This window comes from Meles meles, chromosome 3 (assembly GCF_922984935.1).
Source record: "Meles meles chromosome 3, mMelMel3.1 paternal haplotype, whole genome shotgun sequence".
Taxonomy (NCBI): domain Eukaryota; kingdom Metazoa; phylum Chordata; class Mammalia; order Carnivora; family Mustelidae; genus Meles; species Meles meles.
In genome coordinates this window covers 82,389,896-82,411,826 of record NC_060068.1, presented here as the reverse complement: position 1 = coordinate 82,411,826, position 21,931 = coordinate 82,389,896, and the positions used below count along the sequence as shown (strand labels likewise).

Below are 21,931 nucleotides of genomic sequence, written 5' to 3'. Positions count from 1 at the left end.
TAATCAAACTTTAATGTGTACATTGTTTAGAGCACAACAGCCCTATTAGACTGCAAAGAAAAAAAGCAATCCTGTGACTGCTTCCATGACCCACTTTTAACTTTTAAGAAACTATCTTACAAATTCTAGACTCATAAGAAAGTCGCAAAATATACAGAGTCCCATATACCCTTCATCCAGCTTCCCTAATGTTAACATCTTACACAACCAAAGTACTATTATCAAAACAGGAAAATGAATATTGACAATGTACTACTGACTATAGACCTTATTCAAAATTCATCAATTTTGCCACTAACACTTTTTTTCTGTTTGAGCATCCAATCAGGATTCCACACTTGATTTAGTTTAATATCTTTTCAGTTCTGGTCTTTGATAATTACTCCACCTTTGTCTTTCATGATTTTGACACTTTTAGAGATTACTAATCAGTTATTTTGTAGATAACCTTCAGTTTGGCTTTGTCTAACGTCCTCTCATTATAAAATTAAGGTTATGGGTTTTGGGCAAAAATACCAAAAATGATGTTGTGCCCTTCTTAGTACATTATAGATCAGGAGTCCATGATACTGATGGGTCTTATTCCTGGTGGTATTGACTGTGATCTAGTAAACATGGTGTCTGTCATGATGCTCTATGTAAATACACTATTTTTCTCTTTTCAATTAACAAACAAAATTAAAGATAAAAATTGTTTTATCACTCTTCTAAATGTATCAAATGGACCCTAAAAACTAATATTAATTTGATGACCCTCATCATCCACTGAACAAACTATTCCTTTACTATTGAACCAACCTCCTTAACACGCAAGAATTTTGTAATCTTCCAGGGCACCTGGGCGGCTCAGTGGGTTAAGCCTATGCCTTCACTCAGGTCATGATCTCGGGGCCCTGGGATCAAGACCCACATTGGGCTTTCTGCTCAGCAGGAAGCCTACTTCCCCCCTCTCTGCATACTTGTTATCTTACTCTGTCAAGTAAATAAAATCTTTAAAAAAAAATTTATATGTTCCTTTTTCTTGAACTTCTATTTCTATTGTACTTATTCTACAGAATGTTATCCTGATGTAGTATATTTTTATACTTGAATTACATATTTATTATCCAACTGTTCTTCACTGCAAAAGCATACTTGTACAAAAATATAAACATACATCTCCTATGAAACAAATGGAGCTCACTTCTTTTTTGGTTTATGATTCCATGAGTGAAAATTACTTAATACCAGAAGGAGACAAGGTTTAGCATTAATCCTATTCCATTTTTTTTATAGATCAAAGTGATTAATAACCATAGAAGAGACCAGAAAACCTTTTGTTATGATGACATTATTCAATTCTGTGAGCTCCCTTAGAGTCAGGTGCCAGATTTCATACAACAATCTATTGTGAAGAACTCTTTTAATAATCTGACATCTACCTAACCCAAAAACATACAAACATCTCTAAGTCCCCCACAGCGATCTCTTTATTTCAGGCTAAAAAGAACTTATGTAGTTTCTTAAATTTAGTTGTACTGTAATGGGATTTGACACCACAGTCTCCTTTTATACATCAAAGCTCTTTTTTACATCCCAATGATGATCCCAATATAATGATTTGCTCTTCGATTTAAAAATCAGAAATAGTAAAAAAAAAAAAAAAATCATAAATAGTAAGCTATACCATAAGGCTCTCATTCAACGCCAAATCTGCTTAATAAAGATTTAATCTTTTTGTTACTGGTACAATTTTTTCCCCTGAAACATATATTAGGAATACTTCTACCACAAATGTTTTAGCATTTGTTTTGGACAGTTTTTTCAAAATATTGTACATCTGGGTTCCCTTTTAAAAAATGCTTCTAGACTGAATTAAATGGTTATTAATTCAAAGGCTAGTAGTATAAGGACACCTAATTCCACTGTTATCTGATAGATAACAGCCAGAGCTTAAAGTGGGAAGGAACTAAAATAAGCAGTAAGAAGGTAATGCAATTAGTGGAGAAGTATGGAAGGGGCTAAAAGTGGTAGACAAGTAGCACTTGGAAACTCAAGGATATAAAATTTAGTTAACTATCACAACAAGCAAAAATAGAGGCCAGGTCATAGAGGAAAGGAGGAGTCCTAAAAGCACATGACAGAAAGAGAAGCATACTCTTGGATCAAGTACGGATCAGAAATACTGAAAGAGGAATGTTATGCCCTTTAACTGTGTACCTTTAAGCTCTAAATAAGTATAGACTAATACGTGCTCTCAACATTTATGAGCTAGTTTCAGTAAGAACTCCCCTGGAGCCACTATGAGAAGTGGGGGGAGGGGAGGAATCCTCCAATTACCTTAGGAATTACCTTGTATAAAATAAAGCATAATGCAATTAAAACATATCTCAACCCCAAACTAATTAAAACATTTTAAAAAACTGATGCCTTTTATGCAATGCTTCCATTTAACCAACATTATTTTCCTGCCACTGTATAATGATCTTTCTGAAGTTACATAAATTGATTCTACTTCAAATTTATACAAGAATAAATGAGGGGAGAACCAAAGTATTTATTAAAACAGCAAATCAGCTGGAGTACCTGGGTGCTCAGTTGTCTGAGCATTCAGCATTAATTTCCGCTAAGGTCACGATCTTAGGGTTGTGAATGGAGCCCTAAGTCCGGCCAAGTACTCATCAGGGAGTCTCTGCTTGAGATTCTCTCTCTCCCTCTCCCTCTATCCCTGCCCCCAGGTGTGCATTCTCTCTCCCTCTAAATGAATCTTGAAAAAAAATAAAACAGCAAACCAGTTTAAAGTACACAGATCTCGGTTTTTTTATTTTTGGGAAAAAGTGACCTTCTTCTCACCAACTACATGCACTAAAATTTTTTTTTTTTTTACTATTACTAACTCTTATCTTAAGTGTGTACTAATTATGTGATTAAGGCATCAGTCACAACTGTTCTGTATACCAACAGTGAATTCAGTATCATCTTTAGACTTGATTTGACCAAAAGGGCTAAATGTGGAAGGTGTGAAATGTGAGAAGGCTGAAAATAATGTGAGTGTTCTCTATGAAAGGTCTTCTGGTCAAGGTACAGAAAAGGCCAACTTTGTTTTGTGGTAGTTATAAGGTGTAGGGTGTATATGTACGTGGATCAAAGCAAGTTAAATCTTTCTGGCTCCAGTACCTCTAGGGAGCAGAAATGGCAGGAAAATAGGTAAAGCAGAATGAAGCTCCACCCATCTTTTAGGAATAGGATATAGTTGGGTCTTAGGATCAAAAATCCAAACTTTATAGATTAACAGTTTCAAAGCTATTTGAATTCTCTAAATATATTATTTTGTTTTTCATGGTAATCAGCAAAGCTGCCCTTAATAAACCAGGCTGAATCAGCTGCGTGAGGGAGACAAAGGCTACGCATTTGGTCCACGGGTAGACAACTATTTTAAAAGGAGCCCAGAATAGTGATAAGAGCAGGAATCAACCGCTTTAAATAATGGAAGGATGTGGTAGGGAGTCAAGACAGTCGAACAGGAGGCTCAATGCACAACTCTCTTTGCACATACATGGAGAAATCTTACCCTCTGTCAAACGTTTATTTTTGTTTTGTTCTTCAAGACTTTCCTAACAACCCTCATTTACAGAGAAAGGTAGATATATTCCCAAGAAATATTAAGTAAAATCACCTCAATTTAAACTCTAAAGAGTCACTCAAAAAGATACCGATATAGTATAGGGTCTAAAAAGGAGGTTTCCATAATAAATAGTTTAAATAACTTTTTTTTTCTTTAAATAACTTTTAAAGACTCACCTGTAGGCTTAACTGAATAAAACCCAATGGCCTCTCCTTTCTTCCAAAGAATCTTGGCGTAATCAGTACTGCTGTGACACAGGAATGGTATCTCATTTCTCTCCATTTCCTGTTTTCTATAAATAATTCTATTCAGAACATAGAGAACCACTCTCTCCCCAAGAGTTCTCACCTGGAAAGAGAGTCAGACACCAGGCACAACAGTTATGATACACAACCATTCAGAATGCTACCTACCTTGCTCCCTGCTTCCACACACTCAGACTAGTAGTCAAAGCACTCTGAATACACTCAAAATGATTTCTTACACCCTTCATCACAAAGATGAGACCCATCATTCATGAGAGTAAAAACCATTTCTACAAATACATATTATGCATGAAATACTGCCTCAGCAAAATTCTAAAACAGGTAAAACGAGATTCTAATGTACCAATGCCCTGGATCCCTTCCTTAGTGTTCAAGTGTGTTCTTTTTTCTTCCAATTGCCCAGATCTGGGGTCTCCCCTCAACCTAACTGCTGCCCCACCACCTCTACTGCTTCAACTTTTTCACTTCTATAGCCTCAATAGTAAATAAAAAGGGGGGGAGAAAGCTTCATGTAATCCTCTAAGACTTTAAGAACAATTACCTTATTTGGTGAGCAAGGCCCTTCTCATCTTTCCAGGTAAAAATTTCACTTAACAGTCATGTCCTGGTTGTGTAACTATAAGGAACAGCCAGTTCACCCCACACACAAACCCACAGACCTTTCTTGCTAGATCATATGAGTGATGACAGTGGCATAAGCAAATCTGATAAAAACAAACTTGGTGCAATCACAGAATGGAAGTAGAGCCTCACTTCCTACATGAAAGGCCACATGGTCACTGGGACCCCCTCACCAGCTTTCTGACATCAAATGATGGGGTTTTCCCCTATAGACATCTTTCATCACTAAAAACAAGAGTTCTATCCATAAAGTCTATTTCCCCTCAAGTCTCCTTAAAGAAGCACAAGAGTGCCCTCTAATTACGTGAGTGAAGGGAAAAAAAGCATTAACTATACACACTCTACTCTTTCCTTAACCATACTACACACTAGAGGATGTCAGATACCAAACAACATAGGAAATGACAAAGTTCACTAGTTTTCAGGACAATCCATTCGTTCCCTGAACAGCTCTGACTAGTATAAAAGTCTTCTTCATCCTGAGCTGACCACAGCCAAGGACTAGACTTTGATACCCTGGAGCCACACAGCCTAAAAAAAATTTGAAGAAAGCCATGACATTCCCCTAAATTTCATACCACAGGAACAATTAAAGGAAAAGACTCATCTAATGCAATTTTGGGCACTCTGGCCATTCTAGTCCTCTCCCTTGAAACTGCCCCACATCCTTAATCTCTCCACTGGGACATGCAGATACTACAGAACTCAATAGTGAAGATGTTGCTAAGACAGTGGGGGCTTTGCCTATATAAGCTTGTGTTTTTATTAGCTTTTTTGTTTACCTTGGTTTTACTTCTAATTAACTAAAGCCCAATCATCTTCCTATGTGCTCTTTTAGCTTGTTCTTCATGGTATACATGTGCAGTTTGAACCCTTGGGTACTACTTTTCATCATGTTTTATCATCATGCTCTTTGTTTCTTAATTCTGCCTTTCACAGATTGTTCTCCCATTCAGAACTATGGCAGGCAGAAATGATCAGCATGCCACTGTGTCTTTTTCTAAGTAAACAATAAAATGATGACTGGGGCAGAAAAACGGAGAAAGTCTGGCAGTATGCTACTAAGGATCTCCCTTTGGTCCACTGATTAGAACACCTGAATAGACCACCTGACATGCCCGACTGATAGGCAAGTTTTCTGGTCAGTCTCTCTTAGAGACAGAGAACCTCGGCAAATATACAGACAGAACAACTTTCTCTCTACCCTGTGAGAAAATAAGAAGCTAACGTCAATACGGTCACTCTGGTTCAAGTGACCCGTAAGTATTCGCTCTTCAACACCCAATTCTCTGATACTTTTAGAACCACATAATTTTGAGGAAGCCCAATCAGACTACCAGTTTCATCACAACAATGAAACTCGAATGGTTTAATACAACCTAGTTAAGCTAAAATGGAAAAGTACTCAATAATTTCAATAATTTCAACAATTATCAATGTTTATGGGAAACACATTGTGAAGTGATCTCAGAAAAAACACTTTTAAATTATAGGATCTTGTTACCTGCTTAAGCCCCTCTCTAGAAGGGACAGATGTTTTCACAATATCATCAATAGCCCACCACTGATCAGCAAGATAAAGTGCCACAGCTAAAACAGAATAAATGATTATTAACACTTAAGCTTTACAGTATATAATATTATTATTTGAAAAAGTTTATACAGGTAACTTTAAATATACCCACACTTTATTATACAATGTGGCCCCATTTTATACCACTTTATCTTATTTCACACATTAAACATTTAATTACAAGCAAGTGAAAATTTTATTTTCCAAAATTTAGTTTGAAACAGTTTTTTTAATTCTTTCATGCAGCTTTTTTTTAAAGATATTATTTATTTATTTGACAGAGATCACAAGTAGGCAGAGAAGCAGGCAGAGAGTGAGGAGGAAGCAGGAACCCCGCTGAGCAGAGAGACTGATGCGATGCAGCGGCCCTCCATCCCAGGACTCTGGGATCATGACCTGAGCCTAAGGCAAAGGCCTTAACCCACTAAGCCACCCAGGCACCCCTCATGCAGCTACTTTTTAAAAACTAATTGTTTGGAGAAAAGTTCCTCAATTGATAAAGATTAAGCAGAAAAGAGACCTGTGAGTGAGTCCTCAGGTGCAAAAAGAGCAAGAATTTTCTCAGTCTGATCTCCACCATAAAGAGGTACAAAGCCTACATTTGACAGGCTAATAGGAATCTGAAATGACAATTGATTAGAGATTAATGAAGTCTGTTAAGAAAATATAGGACAAAAACACCATACTTCTACCAAAATATTAAACTTTCTCTACATTAATGCTAATTATGTAACTTAATTTCATAGAAGATATTTCTAGTATCAAAAAAAAAAAGTAAATCAGACTTCCCTTTTGCAGGAATTTTACTATCTTGGGGGAAAAAATTTAGGTTTATTTCAACAAATATTACCACTGTGCTCTAGCCACACGCTTGAATAAAAACAAAGGCATGATATGGTACATAAACTCATTAAAAAACAACTATAGTTTATCATCTGTTATTCAGACAACTTCGGGGGGGGGGGGATTCCATTTTATAGTAAAAGACATCAGAAAGGTACCTTTGTTTTTCCACTGAGATACATATGATACTTTAAGATTTTTCTACCTTCATTAATCTGACCATAATTCCCCATTTACAGATATTACAATTCAGATAATTTATAAAATATGGTGCCTTTTAAAGAAGCCTTTAAACATCATTTTCTAGGAGAAACCTCTGAGGCCTAGAGAGGCTAGAGAACTATCGGGTTCACAGTGGAATGCTAACAATCTTTCTATCACAATATATCATGCTTACTAATTAGGAAGTTTGATAGAAAAAGGAAGATTTGTGACACAAAAATATGTTATTCAATGTTTTGATTATTTTTTATTAAAAAATTTCTAGGCCAGGCCTACTGCGGGAGCCCAAGGGATGCCACGAATTCTGTTTGGAGGCATCTTTGAGCTCTCCAAGTAGACCCCATGAGCAAAGCTCACTCTCCCGAGTTGAAAAAATTTATGGACAAGAAATTATCAATGATATTAAATGTTGGCAGACATGTCCAAGGAATACTACGGGGGTTCGATCCGTTTATGAATCTTGTGATAGATGAATGTGTGGACATGGCAACTAAACCAGTAGGCAACAGAACAATATCGGAATGGTGGTAATATGACGAAATAGTATCATCATGTTAGAAGCCTTAGAACGAGTATATGCAATGGACGTGTTCATCAGAAGAATCAACTGCTTCCACATGTCCCCTCTCCACAGTACCTATTCTACTACAATATAAAAATCAGGTCCGTGTGCATTTTCATATTGAACTTTTTTGTTAAATAAACTTTTATAATAGTCAAAAAAAAAATTTCTAAAATCACAAATTCCAAATCTAAAGTAAACTTAATTTAGTTAGCTCAAACACAGTAACGCATCTCAGCAAAACAACTTACATGTAATTTTAAAGGCAAAATATAAATATTAAGCAATAACCTATAGAGTGTCTTTTTAAGCCTTGATCATGCTGCTGTACTAACCAATCAGTACTTAACCATTTTACTGAACAGTCTTCTGATGCAAATTTCCAAAGTGATCAGTTAACATTTTTAAATGATTAAAACATAAGATACTGATTTCATGTGTAAACTCAACTGAAAAGGTTGACAAAAATCATTTTTGCACACCTTACCGTAATATTGAGAAGAGAAAAACATTCAGGGTTTTCAGGGTCCCCACACCTTAGATCTGACATATAATCTTCAGCAGAATTTTCCAATTCCTCATGACTGCAATTATCCAGCATATCCACAGGGAATGCCATCCTCTACAACAACCAACACGGGACAAATGTTTCAGCATATGAAATGTTATCTTTCTTCACTCATAGAAAAAACTTATTTTAACACTGCACTTTAAGGAAACTTCACTTTCAATATGCCAAGACAGAAAGACAACAATTTGAGCCTGCTGACTGAAAATGGACATCAAAAAGAAAACTTTGTGGGGAGCCTGGGTGGCTCAGTTGGTTGAGCATCTGCCTTTGTTCCAGTGGTGATCTCGGGGTCCTGGGTCAAGACACGCATCAGGTTCCCTGCTCAGCGGAAATGTGCTTCTCCCTCTCTATCTGTCTTGCCTCTCTCCTTCTTCATGCGATCGCTCGCTCTCTCGCTCTCTGTTTCTCAAATAAACAAACTCTTTAAAAATAAGAAAAATTTGAAACATTTATTTATATTAAAAATGAGCAATGAAATAGAAAATAATGAGTAATTCCTCAAATTCAGCTCAGGTCATGATCTCTGGATCCTAGGATGGAGCCCTGCGTGGGGCTCTGCGCTCAGCAGAGAATCTGCTTCAGCATTCTCTCTCCCTCTGTCCCTTCCCCCTGCTCTCAAGCTCTAAAATAAATAAATAGATCTTTTAAAAAAAATGTTAGGTAAAACTAAAAAGATAAACCAAATAGTAGTAGATGAAAGAAGCATAATTAGAATGCTAGTTAAGAGAATGTATTGTTTTTACTCTCTTACAGACAAGATCCCAGCTTAAATCCAAGTAAAATATTGAGACATTTAACATACCATACCACTGACTAGATGAAGCTCAAGAAAGATTACTATTACACCATTTCCCTTAAACCAACTCAAAAGACTCTCTTGAAAATTAGCTACCAGAACAAGCTATGAATGAAATACATTTGAAAATTTCATTTGCTGGGGGTGCTGGGTGGCTCAGTCAGTTCTAACTCTTCATCTCAGCTCAGGCCTTGATCTCAGGGTTGTGAATTCAAGACCCATGCTGGAGCCCAAACTGGGCATCGAAAATTTTTTTTTTTCATTTGCTGGGAGACCTGACTGGCTCAGTAGGTGGCACATGTGACTCTTGATCTTAGGGCTGTGAGTTCACGCCCCACCTTGGGTGAAGAGATTACCTAAAAATCTTTCAATTTTTTTTCAAAGATTTTTTCATTTGAGAGAAAGAGAGAGAGTAAGCAGGCGAGGAGCAGAGGAGAGGGACAAGCAGAGGCCAGGGTGATCTCACTACACTCAGATCATGACCTGAGCCAAAAACCAAGAGTTGGACACCCAACTGACTCACCCACCCAGGTACCCCTAAAAATCTTTAAAAAAAATTTTTTTTAAGTAATAAAAATAAAAATTTCATTTGTTAACAGTAATCATAATCTAAAGAACAAAACAAGTTAATGTTTGAAGTCTGCTGTCAAAAACTTAGCCTACAAAAGCACAGTTGATTATAATCATACAAAAATAATATGGCATTCTAGATAAAGAATATGAAATGGACGTAGAAGGAAAAAATTAGACTGAAACAGCAAAAGTTTTTGGTGGTTTTCTTTCTTTTTCATATACTGTTACTATGATAATTACGGTTCTTAAAAGATTTTAACTGCTAATGTCATGTTTTAAGTGCATGATTTTGGTTCCATTATTGGAAGATAATTCTAATAAATAGGCAAAGTAGGTGATCTGAATAAGGAGCCCAATGACACAGCCCAGAATAAGACAATTTTAAAGCAGTAAACAGTCTTGGATGTCCTGGTTTCTTATCTAATACGCTTCAGGGAAGAGTCATGTGTGGACCCACCCATTAGTCCACAGCAGAGTGAGCCAGAAACAAGAGCCGGTCTCCCTAAGCCATTGATCTGTCCTCAATCCTACTGCTGCCCAACCTTCAATAATTTGCATACCGCCATTAACATTTTTCCTAGGGTGTTAAATGCCTCTATCACTATTTAACTAATGTATTTCTCAAATCACTTCTGTTAATTTTCTTTATTAAGTAAGCTCTACACCCAATGTGGGGCTTGAACTCACAACTCCAAGATGAAGAGTCAAATGTTCTACCAACTGAACTAGTCAAGCGCCCCTCAATTCACTTCTTTAAAAATATACACACATCTCTCTTCATCTTTCCTCCCCTCCTCTTTTTTAATGTGGTAAACATGCATACAACACTTAGCATTTTAACTATTTCTAGATTTATAATTCTGTGGCAGTAAGAACACCCCCACTGTTGTACAACTATCACCACTCTCTGGTTTCCAGAACTTTTCACCATCCCAAATAGAAACTCTGTATCGACTAAACAATCATCACTCCATCCCCTCTTCCCTCATCCCTACTAACCACCATTCTATTCTTTGTCTCTATGAATTTGCCTAGTCCAGGAACTTTGTAAGTGGAATCACACAATAGCTGTCCCCTTGTGCATGGCTTATTTCACTTAGCATAGTGGTTTTAAGGTTTTAAGGTCATCCATATTGTAGCACGTAGGAGAACCTCAGTTGTTTTTGTTTTTGTTTTGTTTTTTTGATAGAGAGAGAGACAGTGAGAAAGGGAACAGAAGCCAGGGAATGCAAAGCAGGGAGAGAAGGGGAGGGAGAAGCAGGCTTTCCACTGAGGAGGGAGCCCGACTAGGGCTCAATCCCAGGACCCTGGGATCATGACCTGAGTGGAAGGCAGATGCTTAAGGACTGAGCCACCCAGGCGCCCTCTCAGTTCACTTTTTAAGAAACATTTTATTCATCCTTAACTATAAAACCACCAATGTGATATATTAGATTATATACTTTCCTAATCAGCATTAAAATTTCTAACTACCATCATTTAACTGTTCACCTGAGTACCACTAAAAAATCTCCTAAATCACCAGTATGTCAGCACATTTTAGAAAACATTTCACCATAGATATAGCAGTGCTTACCATAAGAAAATACTATTATAAATCAAAGGCAAGTACAACATGACTAAATTAAGTAAAGTGTAAAAACAGAAATTCATTATCTTTCATTCTTAAACCTCTTTAGATGGCCATTTTTAAACAGAAAAATAGTTGTCTCTGGGCTTATATTATTAAATAACTATTTTATTATAAAATAATTATTAAATCATTTTTTAAATTTTAAATATTAAATTATTAAATAATATATTATTAAACAATATTCACATATGTACACAAAATGAAATAATTCTGTTTTCCCACAGTCCAACAATTTAAAAACTTTGAAATTTGCATAAAGAGCATTACTGAGGAGAGAAACACCACTAAGTAGTTGTGACTCCTGAATCAGTTCAAAAAACTATAGCATCATAGTTTTTAAAATGAAAGGAATTAGAGGGGCGCATGGATGGCTCAGTGGGTTAAGTCTCTGCCTTTCTCAGGTCATGATCCCAGGGTCCTGGGATGGAGCCCGAATTAACGGGGTTCTCTGCTCAGCGGGAAGCCTGTTTCCCTCTCCCCCTTTGCCTACCTCTCTGACTACTTGTGATCTCTCTTTCTCGTCAAATAAATAAATAAAAGCTTTAAAAATAAAATAAAATAAAAATTAGAAAATATTTCTCTAATTCCAAAGCCTCCCCCTCAACATACACTCCTTATAAAATGTTTTTGGGTTCCAAGTCTGTCCTTAAATCCATTACTTTTATTATCAGTTGCTCTCAGTGCTCAGTTTCATTGGCTAAGTGATCACATGATAGCAATTAAATGAAGAAGAAAGAACTTAGAAATTATTACAAATCAGTTAACAATAGCAAGTAACATTTACTGAGAAGTGACCATATACCACACTTTAAAGAGACAACCACACTGAAATTACAGTGAGATATTTCTATTAGCCCCAATCTATAGATGAGGAAACAGAATGTCATACCACTAGTAGGGCTAAAAGAACAGGAATCCAAACAATTGAACATACCTTCCAATATTATCATTTTTACTCGATACACAAAATCTTATTTGTCATGGTTATATGAAATATTTTATAAAATATTATAATAATTCCCTTGTTATTAAATATTCTATTCACATATTACACAAGAAAAGAGCAATTGGAATTGGAATTCTATGTATGACCCTGGTTCTTCCATCAGCTCTGCCACTAGCTAAATCAGTAACCCTGGGCAAGTTACTTACCCTCTTTAAGCTTCTGTATTCTCATTGGTAATGTGATGCAACTGGACAAGATAATCCTAAGGACCTTTTCACCTCTAAATGTTTATAATTGTTTATAAAAAAAAAAACTGGTTAACTTATGACTGTAAATTACTAGCCTTATGGTGGGTCTCCTACAGTTTAAAGGCAAGAGAAAAATGGTAAGGCTCTAAAGAGAAATATAGGTTGCTATGATAAATCACTCACTCGTCCCTCTTTTTTGTTGTTTTTAAGCTTCTGTTCTGTGTTACATAACTGTAAAACTGTCAGATCAAATTTTGTCAATGCTCTACCCATGAGATAAACCAAAGGGCTAACTAGATTCTCCATGAATGAGAAAGCTTAGTGTTGCCTTAAGCAAACTAACTCATCAAAAAATTTACGCAGAATGGATAATGAAGTGTAAAAAGTGTCCAAATTAATTTATAAATGAAGAAAATGTTATGCTCACTAATCCTAGCTAAGTTGTATAAAAACACAATACTAATATCTTATGTAAGAATTTTAAGATGCCCATCAGCTATTTTACAACCATCTTTTAATAATTCCACCCCTTTTCCCTGAAAAATTATATAACTATTTGAAAGAATAAATGCTCTTAGGAAGAGAATATGAAAAATATGAAAAAGAGAAAACAGTTTTATTCTTACTATTTTTTTTGCCCTATTTAAGGTTAATTATTAGATGTCAACTATACTCTTAAAAGGAGGAATGTATTTTATAAATTCAGTTCCTAATTTTTTAAGATTCTTATAGATTATCACCATCTAGAGGCTTTACGGGGGAGAGGAATATAAATAAAAATACAGATATTTTAGAGCTAGAAGAGTTCTTAGAAAAAAAATAATTATCTCAACCAATCCAAGTCATGATCCTACCTCTCCTGATGTTTCCCCAACATTTAAAATTGGTTAGGTATCCAGGCAACATAATTGGTAATGCTCTCAAGCTTTTCACAAAAAGCCTGTTTCTGAACCTTATTTTGATTCTTCTCTTGATTCTTCCCTTTTCACTTTTCTCCCTAACATCATTTTATCCCTAACTACCTAGCCCCTGTACTACATTAGCACAAGGATCTCTTTATCTTACTTACCCTTTATTCTTGTATCTCTCCTGCCCTACACAAGGCCCTGAATTCTACATTAAATCCTTCTCCAGTACTAGAGCTGAGATTCTGAATATGACAAAGTGAAACTAGGGAAAAAGCCACTTCAACTATCAAATCTCAGGTGGGCTCAATGCTGCTCACAAATCCTGTCTTCTGAGAAATGAAAATGTTGACTACCTATGGATGAGGACTGCCTGTAAGTTTATGGCTAATGGGGCAGGAAGTTGGAAAGATTTCATATTTGTTGCTTATTTTTATTTTACATAGGAAGCAAAATCATCTTTTGAAGTAAAAATCACTGAGCCAACAATGGACTATGTGCCCCCTGGTTTTTATCACTAACACACTAAGTGAGGAATTTAATGATCTTCACTTGCCAGCAGAGAAAACTAAGACACAAAGCAGTTGAGAAACTTGTTCAAAGACACACTCCAGTTAAAGTGGCAGAACTAGTATGTGAAGCCAGGCAGTCTGGCTTGATGCCTAACTACTCTCTATCACAACTCAAAGTCTACAAGTAGAGCATTTTAGGAGTCCCAAGATGGTTAAAGACTGCTTACACTATCAGGAGAAGTCTTAAATTTTCTTTCTAGGAACATTAATTCTCTCTTCATATTCAGGAAGACGGTCTTATCTAAGAAATCCTTCAAACATGAACGTGCAGTCTCTCTTGGATACATCTGACACCAAACTGAGTTTATGTGCCTGCATCCAAACCGCACAGGAAAGAGAATGTGACTTGGGGAGCAGCGGGCTCTTCCTTGGAGAGGCAAAACAGGGCTTACATGGCTGAAATTTTCCTCTAGAACATGCCAGCTACTCTAGTACTTCATGACCTGGACTACCAAACACTGCTTATAAACTCACAGAAGCAGTTTCCAAACTCAGAAAAAAAACAAAATAAACAAAAACAAAATAACTATTTAAATGAATATGCCAGGGGCACCTGGGGGCTCGCTGGGTTAAGCCTCTGCCTTCTGCTCAGGTCATGATCTCAGGGTCCTGGGATCCAGCCCTGAATCGGGCTCTCTGCTCAGCAGGGAGCCGGCTTCCCCCTCTCTCTCTGCCTATCTCTCAGCCTACTTGTGAAATAAATAAATAAAATCTTTAAAAATAAATAAATAAATATGCCATAAAATTTTGTCTTTCAACATCAGAGCAACAACTAAAATCCTTTCACCTGGCTTCTTTACCCCATAACAGATCTAATTTTACAGTGTTCACTAAAGTTAACAGGAGTTTGGCACAGTAAAACTCAAGGACACAGGCAATTGTTACGAACAGGAGTCTCAACAATGTGCAAAATGTAAATATCTTCAACATAAAGTATCACAGAAGCTTGTCTCATTTCCAACCACAAAGAAGACTGATGCTTTCACTTTGAAATACATCTAAGAGCCCAAAACAAATGCAAAAACAAAACAAAACGTGGTGCTTAATTTTGGCATACAATTTATGAACTATTCTACTGAGTCACAATCACCACGACCACCACCCCACCGCCTAGTATTTTCACTAGGCAACTAAGAAATGTAACCAAGGGTTGCCACTACGTGCAGAGTACAATACCAACTTGGAAAAAGCAGATTCAGAACCATAGGCTCCCCACACCTCTTTCCCCTTCAGGCTTCAACTCTGCACTTCACTCCATGGCCCCACACACCTGTCCCTGCAAACCTCTTGCAACCTCAGATGGTCTGCTCACCCAGATTGAGAAAACTTGTTTTCTTACCTCTCACCGGCAGTAAGCCTAGGAGAAAATGAGGTAAGTGACAGTAGTAGCCTTCCTATCCAACTTCAATACAGATTTACTGAATAAATGAACAAATGAGTTAATGAACAAAAGTTTGTAAAAACAAATCACACAATGGTGCTAGGAGGAGGAACCACCACAGATGAGACAGGTAAGGTCTGTCTGCTGCTGGATGAAAAGCAGTAATATATGGAGCTTCAACAGGTAGGGCACAGAAAACCCTCTGAAAAGATGGGACACACTAAGTGGAAGCCAGGAAGCATGCTGAAAATGGCAAGCAGTTGGATTTACCAGAAGACTTAAGATGTATTAGGATTAGTGGAAGGAACACAAGGAAAATCAACTGAGGACAGAACATAAAAGGCCAAGAACACCAGACTAAAGCATTGGACTTTATTTGGGACACAGGAGGCAATTTAAGGGATCTTGAGCAGGAAAGAGACATTCAAGGCTATACTTTCAGATAATCTGTCCCACAGCTGTACATAATGGATTTATAGGTAGAACTTAAGGGAGACAAGTTAAGGAACTCTGATAAAGTATCTTGTGTGTATTTCTTTTTAACATACTTATCACCTGTTAATGTGACTTCTTTTTCTTCATCTGTCTATACCACCAGGCTCAGAACTCTAGGGAAGCATAATCCATTTGGGTCAAATTACCTGATGTGCCTTCTAACTAATAACTTAATGTGTCTTGGGGTGCCTGGGTGGCTCAGTTGGTTAAACAACTGTCTTTGGCTCAGGTCACGATCCGGGAGTCCCAGGATCGAGTCCCACTTCAGGCTCCCAGCTCCATCGGCGAGTCTGCTTCTCCCTCTTTCTTCCTTCTCATGCTCTCACTCTCTCTCAAATAAATAAAATCTTTAAAAAAAAAAAAGCTTATGTGTCTATACTTGATTACTTGAAGAAAAAAGATGGGGGAAGAAGGTCTTAATTTATAAAGGGGTAGTATCATCAAAAATTCATTTATAATTATTTTTTAAAACTCAAATGTGTTTTCCAATGATGATGACAGCACAATCATTTCTGGCTTGTTTGCCTTGCACCAGGCATGATGCACTACAGGTTATCTCACGGATTCCTCCAAATGACTCTATGAGGCTGGTATTCTTAACACACAGTCTCCTAATGAGGAGACTCAGGTGTGGGGAGGTTGAGTAAATTGCCCAAAATCACACAGCTAGTAAGCAGCAATCAAGCTCTAAACTTAGGCAATCTGTCTCCAAAGGATTTAACCTGGTGCCCAGGCTCCCAGGTCAACACAAAAGGCCACAGTATAGGGGCGCCTGGGTGGCTCAGTGGGTTAAGCCTCTGCCTTCGGCTCAGGTCATGATCTCAGGGTCCTGGGATTGAGCCCCACATCGGGCTCCCTGCTCGGCGGGGAGCCTGCTTCCCCCTCCCCCTCTGCCTGCCTCTCTGCCTACTTGTGATCTCTCTCTCTCTCTCTCTCTGTCAAATAAATAAAATATTTAAAAAAAAAAAAAAAAAGATTCTCTCTCTCTGTCCCTCCCTACCTCCTTCTCTAAAAAAAAAAAAAAGGCCACAGTATAAGCCGGGATATTTCTGATCACACAAATATCTTAGAATACATCAAACATATTGTTTAGTCACTCCTCAGGATTAAGATTTTTTTTAAATCTTCCAATATTCTGTCCTCAAACTTTAATGCCTGTTCCAATAACTATGATCCACCCTCTTGAGAATTTTTAAATGGTTATTACACAACACAAAGCCGACTTTTTTAAAGAAATTCTCCGCTTTATTCATAATCAGGAAAATGTAAATTGGGACCACAATTAAATACCATTTTGTACCTACTAGATGAGCAAAAATTAAGAAATCTATCAAGTGTTGGAGAGGTAGTGAATCAACAGGACCAATTGGACATGCTGGTAAGAATGTAAATGGATGGCGAGTCACAGACCTGTACCCCTGGGGATAAAAATACATTATATGTTTATAAAAAATAAGAAATAAAAAAAGTAAGTACATTATACATAAAAGACAAAAAAAAGAATGTAAATGGATCCAAATACTTGAGAAATAATAATGATTTCGTTTATTATGTTGCTCATGTACACAACTAGACATATTCTAGGTGCATGCATGAAAATATTCTGAGCAACACTCTGCAGTATCAAAAACTTGAGAGTAATATGATAGGCTGGTGGGTAACTCATGCAGTCAGTACCGCCACACCTCACAATGGGCACATAGAAGGAATGAGGAGTAAAAACTTCAGGCCTCAGAGAATATAAATGCTATGAAATAGCTTCTAAAAATTCAAAAATAAGGGGCGCCTGGGTGGCTCAGTGGGTTAAAGCCTCTGCCTTTGGCTCAGGTCATGATCCGGAGCCCTGCACTGGGCTCTCTGCTCAGCAGGGAGCCGGCTTCCCTTCCTCTCTCTGGGCCTGCCTCTCTGCCTGCTTGTGATCTCTCTCTGTCAAATAAATAAATAAAGTATTAATAAATAAATAAAAATTCAAAAATAAGAAACAAAGCCAACGGTTTTAAAGTTAAAAAATAAAAGGGGGGAAACATTAAAAACTGACAAAAGTAAAATGCCTATCAAATATTTCTTTAATTACAACAAAACAGAGCTAAAGAAAAAATGAAATTGACTAGTTACACTGTAGTTTTTAAATTATTCATTGCTGAAGGACAGAGACAAAATAAGACCTTGAGCTTTAAACAACAGTAGATTCAACATAAACCACGAGCAAGTTTTTCTTTTTTTTTAAGTTTCTTATTTTTTTTTTAAGATTTATTTATTTATTTGAGAGGGAGAGAGTGCGTGTGAGTAAAAGAGAGCAGAAGCCAGGGAAAGAGGCAGAGGGAGAAGCAGACTCCCTGCTGAGCAGAGAGCCTGACGCTGCCGGCCGGGCTCGATGCCCCCCACCCTGGGATCATGACAGGAGCTGAAAGTAGATGCTTAACTCACTGAGACACCCAGGCACCCCAAGAGCAACTTTTTCTAAAGTGAAAGCAAAGTAACCGTAAAACAGAGCTTCTTTATTAAGGTTGTGACTGTCCAGATCCAGAGATGGTAAAGTATCCCTGCACTCTTCATGGGTCAGAAAGCATCGATAGTCTTTGATTCCATTCGGATGATCACATTTTAAGAAAAATCACACTGAAAAACTGGAGTGCCTCTAATGGAAAACAGCCAGGATGGCAAAGGATCTAGATACCATTGTAAAATAGATGAGAAGGAATTGGGATAAATTAGTAAAGGAAAGTCTTGGGGAAGAGAGGCAAGAAAATGTTGCCTTTCAAATATGTGAAGAGTCAACACGCAGATGAAAACGCAGAAAGTTCTTCTGCACGTATCTCTAGGGTAAAAAGGAGCCATTCCCAGAGGACATGAACAGACATTTCTTCAAAGAAGACATCCAGATGGCCAAAAGACACATGAAAAAGTGCTCCACGTCACTCGGCATCAGGGAAATACAAATCAAAACCACAATGAGATATCACCTCACACCAGTCAGAATGGCTAAAATTAACAAGTCAGGAAATGACAGATGCTGGCGAGGATGCGGAGAAAGGGGAACCCTCCTCCACTGTTGGTGGGAATGCAAGCTGGTGCAACCACTCTGGAAAACAGCATGGAGGTTCCTCAAAATGTTGAAAATAGAACTACCCTATGACCCAGCAATTGCACTACTGGGTATTTACCCTAAAGATACAAACATAGTGATCCAAAAGGGCACGTGTACCCGAATGTTTACAGCAGCAATGTCTACAATAGCCAAACTATGGAAAGAACCTAGATGTCCATCAACAGATGAATGGATAAAGAAGATGTGGTATATATACACAATGGAATACTATGCACCCATCAAAAGACATGAAATCTTGCCATTTGCGACGACGTGGATGGAACTAGAGGGTATCATGCTTAGTGAAATAAGTCAATCGGAGAAAGACAAATATCATATGGTCTCCCTGATATGAGGACATGGAGAAGCAACATGGGGGGTTAGGGGGATAGGAGAAGAATAAATGAAACAAGATGGGATTGGGAGGGAGACAAACCATAAATGACTCTTAATCTCACAAAACAAACTGGGGGTTGCTGGGGGGAGGTGGGGTTGGGAGAGGGGGAGGGGGTTATGGACATTGGGGAGGGTATGTGCTATCGTGAGTGCTGTGAAGTGTGTAAACCTGGCGATTCACAGACCTGTACCCCTGGGGATAAAAATACATTATATGTTTATTAAAAAAAAAAAATTGGAAGGGGAGGCGAACCATAAGAGACTATGGACTCTGAAAAACAACCTGAGGGTTTTGAAGGGTCAGGGGTGGGAGGTTGGGGGAACAGGTGGTGGGTAATTGGGAGGGCACGTTTTACATGGAGCACTGGGTGTTGTGCAAAAACAATGAATACTGTTATGCTGAAAAAATAAATAAATTAAAAAAAAAAAAGTCAATCCCAAAAAAAAAAAAAAAAAGAAGGAGCCATTCCAAAATAAATACTACCCACAAATGAATTACACCCACTTGAAAGCACAGCCAACTAGCTAATCAAAGACTACTGTTAGTTACAGCTGGTACACTCAACCCCAGGATAGGAGAAACCCCTCTCCGCCCCTCTGTAAGTGCATGCACAAGAATGTCCCTTGTCTCTATCCAAGCCAGTGTCAGAGTTCTAGAAAGGACAGCCGAGAGAGCACACACCCCAGCTGAGTGATCATTTGTACATCCAACTGTAAAACCATATGAATCATTTTATAAAAACCATGCTCTTTTTCTGGCCATTCTGAGAAGCTGCTCAGATACAAAAAGTTAGTATTCTCTGAACAAAATTTACTCAGAATGACTTCAATTTCTTTTTTATAGTTTAAAAAACATTATCAATAAACCTCCCCAGCCTTAAAATTAATTTCAAGTACTTTTAGATATGCATTATATCCCAAAGCCAAATATCGAGACTTCAAACGTGCTTGCTTTTTGCTAAATTTAGCTGTATTTTTTCATTTGAGCACCAACAATAGAAAACAGGACCAGATTTAAAATTAGAAGATAGGTTCTGGGGCACCTGGATGGCTCAGTAAGAAGAGCGGGCAATTCCTGATCTCAGGATCATGAGTTCAAGCCCCACTTTGGGTGTAGTGATTACTAAAAAAATAAACTTAAAAAAACAAGACAGCTTCTTAGTCTGGAATCCACAAAAGCTACAAAGGGTTTAAAGGGTTTAGACTTTATGCAGTGCCAAAGCTCTGACCAGCGCAGATCACAATTAATTTTAAAGGTGAAAAAGTAAATTGTTGCTTCGAAATATACCTCAACAAAGTACTGTGTTATACACAGGGTGGGTGGGAGAAGAAATGAGGAACGCTGAACTTGGTACTGAAAATTATCCTAATTTCCTTGATGATGATAATACTAATAGCTCACCTTTAGAGACATGATCACACTTATTTCTGCCTACACTTTAAGACAGGCTCTGTTATAACTACTCTTTTGCAGATGAGGAACCTGAGGCCCAGAGAGATTAAGTATATTTTAAAAGGTGGCTAGAAACACCAAAGCCAGGTTCCAAACCCATGTTTATTTGCCTTGAATTCTGATTATACTGCCTCTGAATAACAACTTCTGTTAAGTGAAGAATGAGAGTAAGTTCATCAGGTATTAATAACTTGAAAGCACTGGTATTTATGTGTAAAAGATTTTACACTATAAAATATTTAATAATAGTCTATTTCTTTATCAATCATTGTATAACAAAAAGTCAAGCTCTCTGACCTTTTCAACACTCCTATTCATTCCTCAATTGGCTCCCCTCATCATGACACTGATAGCACTCTTTTCTTTTAAAGATTTTATTTACTTTTTGGAGCACCTGGGTGGCTCAGTCGTTGGGCATCTGCCCTTGGCTTGGGTCATGATCCTAGGGTACTAGGATAGAGCCCTGCGTCAGGCTCCCTGCTCAGCGGGAAGCCTGCTTCTCCCTCTCTCACTACCCCCACTTGTGTTCCTCTCTCGCTGTGTCTCGCTCTGTCAAATAAATAAATAAAATCTAAAAAAAAAAAAAAAAAAAGATTTTATTTAGAATTTGACAGAACGAGAGACAGTGAGAGCAGAACACAAGCAGGGGTACTGGGAGAAGGAGAAGCAGGCTTCCTGCCCAGCAGGGAGCCTGATGAGGGGGGGCTCAATTCCAGGACCCTGGGATCATGACCCAAGCCAAAGGCAGACACTTAACTGAGCCACCCAGCTGGCCCTGACAATACTCCTCATAAGGCTTCCAGTACCTCTCAACACCCAGATTCAGTGGATTATTTTCGCCCCCACCCCTCCTGACCTTGTGACAGACCAAAGCCAACTAACGATCTGATGCATCAATATTCCTCTCCTTTCCTCGACACACACTCTCTCAATTCTACTTCTTAGTTCCTTCCTTCTTCAGTTTCTTTCAGCAAATAAACCTTCTCCACTATACAACCCATAGTTGCAAAACTCTGTATGTATTTAGATTTTAAGGACTCTTTAACATTTTAATCCACAATACTTAACTATAAACTCCATGAAAGTGAGGTCTATTTGTTTTTGCGTTCCTTTAACTATAAAATATGCACTCGGTGTTTACTGAATAAAATGAAAGCTACCTCTGGTGTAGCCTAAAACTAAC

The 21,931-nt window shown here is 37.7% G+C and overlaps 1 protein-coding gene and 1 pseudogene across 6 annotated transcripts in view; one reads left to right on the top strand and one right to left on the bottom strand.

The window, feature by feature from the left end:
- The window catches only part of FAM169A (family with sequence similarity 169 member A), a 107,752-nt gene that overhangs the window by 42,419 nt on the left and 43,402 nt on the right, over positions 1–21,931 (bottom strand). For 4 of the 6 annotated variants that reach the window (XM_046000911.1, XM_046000912.1, XM_046000914.1 and 1 more), the window contains exons 2-5: positions 8,179–8,313; positions 6,585–6,684; positions 5,996–6,081; positions 3,781–3,952 (exon numbers count right to left, since the gene is read on the bottom strand). In XM_046000911.1, the coding sequence (XP_045856867.1) occupies positions 3,781–3,952; positions 5,996–6,081; positions 6,585–6,684; positions 8,179–8,313 (493 nt within the window). Of the gene's footprint in view, positions 1–3,780; positions 3,953–5,995; positions 6,082–6,584; positions 6,685–8,178; positions 8,314–21,931 lie in introns of those variants that run through there. The other 2 variants (XM_046000915.1, XM_046000917.1) reach the window with 2 other exon arrangements.
- LOC123938314 lies at positions 7,472–7,785 on the top strand (annotated as a pseudogene).